General features: G+C 55.0%; 1 protein-coding gene across 1 annotated transcript; it reads left to right on the forward strand.

Annotated features, from left to right (window-relative positions):
• The first annotated feature begins 970 nt into the window (after window positions 1-970).
• TMEM121B (transmembrane protein 121B) lies at window positions 971-4,282 on the forward strand. Its single transcript, XM_062012750.1, has 3 exons — window positions 971-994; window positions 2,780-3,022; window positions 3,224-4,282. Exons 1-3 carry the CDS (start codon window positions 971-973, stop codon window positions 4,280-4,282), a joined length of 1,326 nt encoding a protein of 441 aa, XP_061868734.1.
• Window positions 4,283-8,756: the final 4,474 nt, after the last annotated feature.

The raw sequence follows: 8,756 nt of genomic DNA on the forward strand, positions 1-8,756 counted from the left end.
CAGTGTGGCTTGGATGAGTGGACAGTGAGGTGGATCGAGAGCTGGCTGAATGACAGAGCCCAGAGGGTGGTGATCAATGGCACAGAATCGATATGGAGGCCTGTGGCCAGTGGGGTTCCACAGGGATTGATTCTGGGGCCAGTCTCGTGCAACATCTTCATCAATGACCTGGATGAGGGGACAGAGTGTACCCTCAGCAAATTCACTGATGACATCAAACTGGGAGGACTGGCTGATTCCCCAGAAAGCTGTGCTGCCATTCAGTGGGATCTCAACCAGCTTGAGAGTTGGGCAGAGAGGAACCCCATGAGGTTCAACAAGGACAAGTGCAGAGTCCTGCATCTGGGGAGGAACAATCCCACGCACCAGTACAGGCTGGGGATTGTCCTGCTGGAGAGCAGCTCTCCAGAGAGAGACCCGGGAGTGCTGGTTGGTATCAAACTAATCATGAGCCAGCAATGTGTCCTCATGGCCAATAAGGCCAAAGGCGTCCTGGGATGCATCAAGAAGAGCATGGCCAGCAGGTTCTTCTCCCCCTCTACTCAACCCTGATGAGGCCTCATCTGGAGTCCTGTGTCCAGTTCTGGGCTGCCCAGCTCAAGAGGGACAGAGAACTTCTGGAGAGAGTCAGCGCAGGGCCACCAAGGTGATTAGGGGACTGGAACATCTTCATTATGAGGAAAGGCTGCAGGAACTGGGGCTGTTTAGTCTGGAGGAGACTGTGGGGGATCTCATTAATATTTACAAATATCTAAATGGTGGGTGTTAGAAGGTTGGGACATCCCTTTTTTCTATTGTATGTAGTGACAGGACAAGGGGTAATGGGATGAAGCTGGAACACAAAAGTTCCATTTAAAAATAACAAAAAACTATTCCCTGTTGAGGTGAGGGAGCCCTGGCACAGGCTGCCCTGGGAGGGTGTGGAGTCTTCTTCCTTGGAGGTCTTCAAGACCCTCCTGGACATGTTCCTATGCGACCTTATCTAGGTGAACCTGCTTCTGCAGGGGGGTTGGACTAGATGATCTCTAAAGGTCCCTTCCAACCCCTACCATTCTATGATTCTATGATATACTTGCCCATTCACCACCATGCAGGCTGGACACTCATGCTTTTTATGATATCATAAGATATCACATGGCATCCTGGCTCGTATCAGAAATAGTGTGACCAACAAGACCAAGGAAGTCATTGTCTTCCTGTCCTTGATGCTGGTGAAACTGCACTTCAAGTACTGTGTTTAGCTTTAGGACCCTCACTACAAGAGGGACATCAAGGTGCTGGAGAATGTCCAGAGAAGGCAATGAAGTTGGTGAAGGATCAGGAGAACAAGTCTCATGAGGAGTGACTGAGAGAGCTGGGGATATTCAGTATGGAAAAAAGAAAAAAGTCTTGTGAGAGATATCATTGCTCTCTACAACTGCTTGACAGGAGGTTGTAGGAGGTGGGAGTTAGTCTTCTACCAAGTAGCAAGCTATAGAATCATAGAATCGTAGAAACAGCCCCAGTTCCCGCAGTCTTTCCTCATATGAAAGGTGTCCCATTCCCCTGATCATCTTGGTGGCCCTATGCTGGACTCTCTCGAGCACTTCCCTGTCCCTCCTGAGCTGAGGAGCCCAGAAATGGACTCAGGACTCCAGATGAGGCCTCACCAGGGCAGAGTAGAGGAGGAGAAGAACCTCTCACACTCTTGGCCACACTCTTCTTGATGCATGCCAGGATGCCATTGGCCTTCTTGGCCACGAGGGCACATTGCTGGCTCATATTTAGCTTATTATCAATCAGGACTCTCAGGTCTCTCTCTGCAGAGCTGCTTTTCAGCTCTATAGGACAAGAGGAAATGGCCTCAAGTTGTGGCAGGAGATATTTAGATTGGATATTAGAAAAAATTAATCACTGAAAGGGTTGACAAGTATTTGGATCAGGCTACTCAGGGAAGCAGTTGAGTCACCATCCCTGGAGATACTTAAAAGATGCATATATGAAGTGCAGAGGGATATGGTTTAGTGGCGGATGTGGCAGTGCTGCATTAATGGTTGGGCTTGATCTTAAGGGTCTTTTCCAACCAATATGACTCTGTGATTCCATGATTCTCAGTATGTGGCTTGGCTCAATTCAGAAAATCGGTGCAGTAAAAGCCTCTTACTTTGGTGTACTATTACTTACAACAGACTGAACATATGGGCAGCCAAATGTCCAGCTCCAGAGATGAGGAGCTACAAGTAAGTGCTTTGCTGTACACTCTGTCCCAGGCCACTGGCCTTTCTTTTGGTCAGTCTAGAGACCAGGAGGAGATGGAAGATGCTCTGTTTTTCTCGAGTGGATGCCGGGAGCCGTGGCATGTCCACAGGTGACTCGCCAAGGCTCAGCTAGTTCCATTCGCGGGGGTCCGGGGGCTGGAGGCAAATGAGCCGTACTAGCCGAGATCTGGCGCTACCGCAGCCCCGGGAACAGGGCGGGAGAGCCTCCCCCGAGCTGCCCTCCTTGCCCCTCGCCTCCCCTCCCCCGGCCGCACAGCCGCTCCCCCAGCCCCAGCCCACCCCCGCCGCCGGCGCAGACGCCCGCCCCGGCTTCGCCAGCTGCAGCGGCTGCGGCTCGGCGCCGCCCCCGGCCTCCCCCACCGCCTCCCGCCGCTCGGGCTCTCCGCACCGCTGCCGCCGCCGGTGCCGGTGCGGCGGCGCTGGGCGGGCCGGGGGCGGGTCGGGGCCGCGGCGCGGCCGTCGGGCCCGGCGCGCCGGCTCGGGGGCCGGGGAGGACCATGCACCGCGCTGCCTCCAACCAGCGCTCGGTCTCCTCCTCCTCGGGCTCCTTCCAGCCGCCGCCGCCGCCGCCGCCGCCGCTGCCGCACGCCGCCGACCGGCAGCCCCTCTTCCCGGGGGGCTCCAGCAGCGGCGGCAGCCGGCGGGGCTCGGGGTCGAGCTCGGGCTCGGCGCGGGCCCGCCGCCCCCGCAGCCCCCGCAGCAGCACCGAGGAGGAGGAGGAGGAGGAAGAGGAGGAGGACAGCATCAGCATCAGCAAGCCCCTGGTGCCGCCGCCCGCAGCCCCGCTGCCCGCCGCTGCCTCGCCGCTCCCCAGCAGCAGCGGCAGCAGCAGCAGCAGCAGCGGCGGCGGCGGCGGCGGGAGCCCGGGCCGCGGCATGACGGCGGCGGAGCTGTACGGGGCGGCGGCGGCGGGCGGCGGGGTGGCGAGCAGCGGGGCGGCGGCGGGCGCGCTGCTGGGGCCCGGCGCGGCGGCGGGCGGGCGGCGCTGGGGCTTCCAGGCGCTGTCCCTGGTGCTGCTGCTGGGGCAGGGCGCGCTGCTGGACCTCTACCTGATCGCCGTCACCGACCTGTACTGGTGCAGCTGGATCGCCACCGACCTGGTGCTGGCGGCCGGCTGGGGCATCTTCTTCTGCCGCAACAGCCGGGCGCGCCGCCGGGAGCGGCCCCCGCCGCCCCCGGGGCCGCCGCCGCCGCACCCGCTGCTGCTGCACGGCCCCCCCGGCGGCCGCGGGGCCGGGGTCCGAGGGGCCGGGGTCCCCCCGCGCGGCGGCGACTTCGCTTACGCGCACCTCGCCTGGCTCATCTACTCCATCGCCTTCACGCCCAAGGCGGCCCTGATCCTGGGCACCTCCATCCTGGAGCTGATCGAGCTGCGCCTGCCGCTGGGCACCACCGGCTTCCGCATCACCCTGGCGCTCTCCGCCCCGCTGCTGTACTGCCTGCTGCGGGCCATCGGCACCGAGGGCGCCGGGCAGCTGCTCCTGCCGCCGCAGCCGCCGCCGCAGCACCGCGCCGCCGCCGCTTTCCTCGCCACCTGCCTCGACCTGCTCGACAGCTTCTCGCTGCTGGAGCTGGTGCTGCAGCCCGGGCGGCCGGCGCCGCTCCCCGCGCCGCTGCGCTACCTCCTAATCGCCGTCTACTTCCTCTGCCTGGCCTCGCCGGTCCTGTGGCTCTACGAGCTCAGCGCCGCCCGGCCTCCCGGCGCCGGCCGCCTCGCCCTCCACCTCCTGCTGCCCGCCGGGCTGCTGGACGCCCCGCTCCTGGCGCTCCGCTGCCTGCTGCTCCTGCGCTACCAGCAGCCGCTCTCCCTCTTCATGCTCAAGAACCTCTTCTTCCTGGCCTGCCGCGGCCTGGAGGCGCTGGAGACCTGCTGCCTTCTCCGCCCCGCCGCCCCGCCGCCCGCCAAGTACGGCCCCGCCGCCGCAGCGCCCGCCGCCGCAGCCCCGCTGGCCCACGGGCTCTCCGACGCCGACGTGGGCCCCCACGGGTACGTGAACGCCTTGGCGGTCACCGCCCAGGGCTGAGCCCCGCGCCGCCTCCGGGTCCGCTCCCGGCAGAGTCTCTCTGCCTTTCTGCTCAGGTTCCTGTCGCCGTGGCCGAGCAGGGGAGGCGGGACGCGGGCTGCCCCGTCGGACTCTTGCTCACCTCCTCCCTTCTCCGCGGAGAAATCCAGCAGCGGGAGCTCAGCGCAAACCCGACTACCTGCAGGAGCCTACGGCTGACGCCCATCCCTGGAAAACACACCTGCCCTTCATGACCAGTCTTCTTCCAGTGCTTCTGCCTCTCCGTACTGTTCAGATGGTCCCACTCTTCCTCTCCCACTCCCCACCAGGACATTGTGTTGCTTTGTGACCATAAAGGCTTGGGTTTTTCCTTTTTTTTTTCCTAAACAACAGGGACCGGTGGATTTTTGTCCCCCTCTTTTAAGAACTCCTGCTGACCACAAGCACGAGATGTGAGAGGGGCCTGACAAGATGTGACACGTGCCTTCGGGGCGCAGGCAGGACAGAAGGCTGCAGCTTTGGTTTCTGTAGGTCTTGCAGAGCTGTCACTTCTGTTTCCCAGCAGCAGAGCTGCAGGGGCCTTTGCGTAGTAGCTGGGGAACCTCTGGGAGCACGCTGGCCATCTGGTCATTTCAAGCTTAGGAGCCACTTTCTCCAAGCCAAAAACGTCTACCTCTGTGTTTCAACCTTTTGCATCTCATGTTAACTTCACACGCTGAAGAAACACGGCATGGACATAATTCAGGGGCTTAGACCCCATTTCACCACCACCAAGACCTTTATTTCCGGTGAGAACAGGGTTTACAGCAGCCTACTGCTTGTTTCAGACAGCAGCACCCAGGTGCTGGCGCTCTCATTTCTCTGTGAATATGCATGTTTATGGGATCAGTGTTGGTTTTCTTTTATGCAGAGCATAGAGTCTCCCTTTACACAGGCCAGGAAAGCTGGAAAGATTTCCTCTGTCCCCCTTGCATCTCTGTCTGAGAGAGCAGAGATAGGGCTTAACCTGCAAACTGCCCCCTCTCAAACAGCAGAGCAGTGGATACCAGTGCTGCTCGGGGTGGGCCCTGCGCCTGACGAACCCTGCTTTTCAGCACAGAAAGCCAAGTGTTGCAGGAGCCTGGGAGGTAGCCTGAGCCTTGGTGGATGCCCACATACCAGCATCCTGTCCTCCATGTGCATGTGGTTAAGGGTAGGTGGGGAAAAATTTATTGTTTGCAATCTCTCATAAAAATCACACTTATCTTTGGTTTTACGCTCTGTGAATGTTTGGTGGGGGTCAAGGCCCACTCTTCTGCCTGGCCACAGCTGCTCCTGGCACCAGTCAAATGGAAGCAGGAGCACAGAGGCCACGTTTGGAGGAAAGACTTTGCCCCTCCCAGGCTTCTATTTTGTTATCCAGGCAAGGCTGCATTCATTGGGAAAATGCCAGTTTCCTGTCCGGAGACTTCTTTTTTTTTCCAAGCTGTCCCAAGGGGAAGGGGAACTAAAGCACCACCAGCTGCTACCCAGAGCCAACAGCAGGACTGCAGGCGCAGCCCAAACACTCCTCCACACCTCTCCCTCCTCCCTCTCCTTCAGGGCTCGAGCTCCAGTGGGACCGAGCCTCTTTCCCACCTCCCTTTTCACAGAGCGAGATCAACCGCCTGCTCCAGTGGATTGCTACAACAAAACGTTTACAGTTGCGTAACTTCCAGCTCCCCCTGGCACAACTGGGGGTGCTCGTGGGCCTCTTCCCCCCATCCCACCAGCTCCCAGGAGGCTGATGAATTCAGAGGCGCTAGAAAAGCGTCCTGGAAAGAATGGGGCAAGCAGCAGCACCACTCTGTGCGGAGCTGCGGCTGGGATGGGGCTGTGCTGCTCTCCCCACACTACACGGAGAGTCAGCACAGGCTGGGCTTCACTTTCCCACCAGTGCTTTATTCTTAATCTGAGCCCTTCCGTGGGCAATTGTGTGAATTTGGGCCGGTGGCCTTTCTCTTCAGTAACTTCTTTTTGTCTGGACAATCTTGGTGCTGTGAGTGACTGTGATTGTAAAACTTGGTACTGTGAACTTTTCCTATGTGATGTGAGATGTGTCGAGGGGATGCTAAGTTCCTGGCCAAACGAGGTGTAATTACAGGTATATTATGCTTGTACAGATACTTGTTTCTTTGCACCTTCCTTTTAATTTCAGCATGAAACAGTAAAAGCTCAGACAGAACTACAGCACTACTCAAGAAAGAATGTTACCTGGAACTAGGAGTACTTCATACTTCAGTCAACCACCTGAAAAAGAAAAAAAGCCAAACAACTTTGCCAAAAACAAGGTGTAGGGGAAAAAAACCCCAAGCTCTTCACCCCCAACTATGTTTTGCTGCTCCCATGGCCAAGTTCACGATAGCACAGTGGTGCATAGAACATCCCTGATACACTGAAGCATTGAGCACAGTTGAGACACCAGAAGGATCACAGCAGAACTCTTAGCAAGTCTGACTTCAGTACCCCCTCTTAGCACAGAACAAAGTTGCTGTTTCAATGGTGAGTGCCTTTTCCCATTTAAGATGTTCTTGAGAAAACGGCCCATTTGAAGTTTATCAAGCCATGGTGTATTTAAACCACAGACAGCGAAATCACAGCTTAGAGTTGTCTGTGGATGCAAAGGTTGTCTGGGATAGACTGCCCTGGAAAACGCTGCTTCTCTTGTGTAGAATTCCTTTGTAGCAAGAGTGGGTCTTTCTAGTGCCATGGCTTCCATGTTGTGAGTAAACACAGAAGTGCTGTTTGGAGAGTGTAAAGCTCTAGCAGTGGTTGGCTGTAAAGAATCCCCCTCACAACTAAAAGGGCAGCTCTGCTGCCAATTCAGTTACTTACCACAGAGAAACATTTACAACTCTCTGCTGTCTTGTTTATAAGCCCACTCCTCCTTTCGAATTCCCTTCTCCTTGGTAACTGAGCTCTCATTTCAATTTAAACCCTTCTGCTGCAGAACAGATCTGTTTGCAGGAGACAGAGGTACGGTTAAAGTGCAAACAATACCTCAGCCGATGCACCTTGCACACCAACTGGACATCCTGCCAACATTAAATTACTGCTCCAGGTCAATAATGCTTTGCTAAATAAAGTTGTGCCATACAAAGAGACACATCCCTCGGGGTTCTGTTACAAGCCCTTTAACACAACTCAGCTATTTAGCATTTTACTGCTCTCTATCTGCTATTCTCACAAACTAGATGACTACTCCCAGGAGGGGAAACTGAAGTGAGAGATAAGGCCCTTGGCCAATGGGCTCTTGGCATCCCCCTGGCATTAATCAGAACTTGTATTTTTTAAAAAGCAAGATTGTTAAAATAAAAATAGAAACTTGTGATTGATTTTGATCTTTTTTTTTCCCCCCCTCAAGTCTTGGTGGGCTATTCAATTTCGCATTCAGGCACCAACAGAGACATTACTGTGTTCAGTTTGGGGGCCCTCTCAACAGAGGGGGCATTGAGGTGCTGGAGTGCATCCAAAAAAGGGCGACGGAGCTGATGAAGGGTCTGGAGCACAAGTCTTACAAAGAGCAGCTGAGGGAGCTGGGGGTGTTTATCCTTGAGAAGGCTGAGGGGAGACCTTATGAATCTCAACAACTGCCTGACAGGAGGTTGTAGTGAGATGGGGGTAGATCTCTTCTCAGTAATAGCAAGTGATTGGATGACAGGAAATGAGCTCAAGTTGCACCAGGGGAGGTTTAAGATTGGAGATTTGGAAAAATTTCTTCACTGAAAAGGTTGCAAAGCATTGGAAGGGCTGCCCAGGGAAGTGGTTGAGTCACCTTCCTTGGAGGCATTTAAAGATGTGCAGATGACTGGCTTAGGAACTTAATGATTGACTTAATGATTGTGAGGGTCTTTTCCAACACAAACGATTCTTCAATTAAATTTACTTGATTTGCTCATATTGGGTTGCTAAAATAATGTCTGAATTTTTCCCTTCAAACTTCTTGTAAGTGAAAGCAAAGTCTCAAAGTTGTAACACCAAGGGAGTTATTTAAGGAGGGAATGACTAAGGAAAGAAAATCCAGATGACACTTTTGAGCTTCCCATATAAATGATTTATAAGAATTCATACCACTTGAAAAATGCTCATGGGAAAGACAAGATCAGATTTACATGCTAATTGCTATAAGATAAAAGAAACTTTAAGAAGTGGGATCATCAAAATGACAATTACCCACATAATCTGGGAAATGCAGTCTCATTGGAGAAGCACTGAGATCACAGTTGCCTCGTGCTTGGCTGCTGTTGGGTTAGGGCCTGTACAGACAAGGCAACAAAGGTTGCATCCAGTCTTCAGGTTGTATATATGCAGGGTCCATCCCTTTGTTAACCTTTCTAGCCATCTGCTTACAGAGAATGCAAGTCCTGCCTTGCTGAGTTTCCTGGTTATTTTTCTTCCCAGGAGCTGGTAGAGTGCTGTGTTTTGGGCTTGTGCTGGAAAGAGTGCTGTTAACACAGGGATGTTTTTGCTGTTGTTG

Source organism: Colius striatus, chromosome 1, assembly GCF_028858725.1.
Source record: "Colius striatus isolate bColStr4 chromosome 1, bColStr4.1.hap1, whole genome shotgun sequence".
Taxonomy (NCBI): domain Eukaryota; kingdom Metazoa; phylum Chordata; class Aves; order Coliiformes; family Coliidae; genus Colius; species Colius striatus.

What these genes read in the sequence shown, in the direction of transcription:
- TMEM121B (XM_062012750.1), top strand. Translation starts at nt 971, where the DNA reads ATGCGACCTTATCTAGGTGAACCT. An exon ending in GACCTTATCTAGGTGAACCT is followed by an intron (nt 995 to 2,779) that starts GCTTCTGCAGGG and finishes GCCTCCAACCAG; the next exon opens with CGCTCGGTCTCCTCCTCCTC. An exon ending in TCAGCATCAGCAAGCCCCTG is followed by an intron (nt 3,023 to 3,223) that starts GTGCCGCCGCCC and finishes CTGGGGCCCGGC; the next exon opens with GCGGCGGCGGGCGGGCGGCG.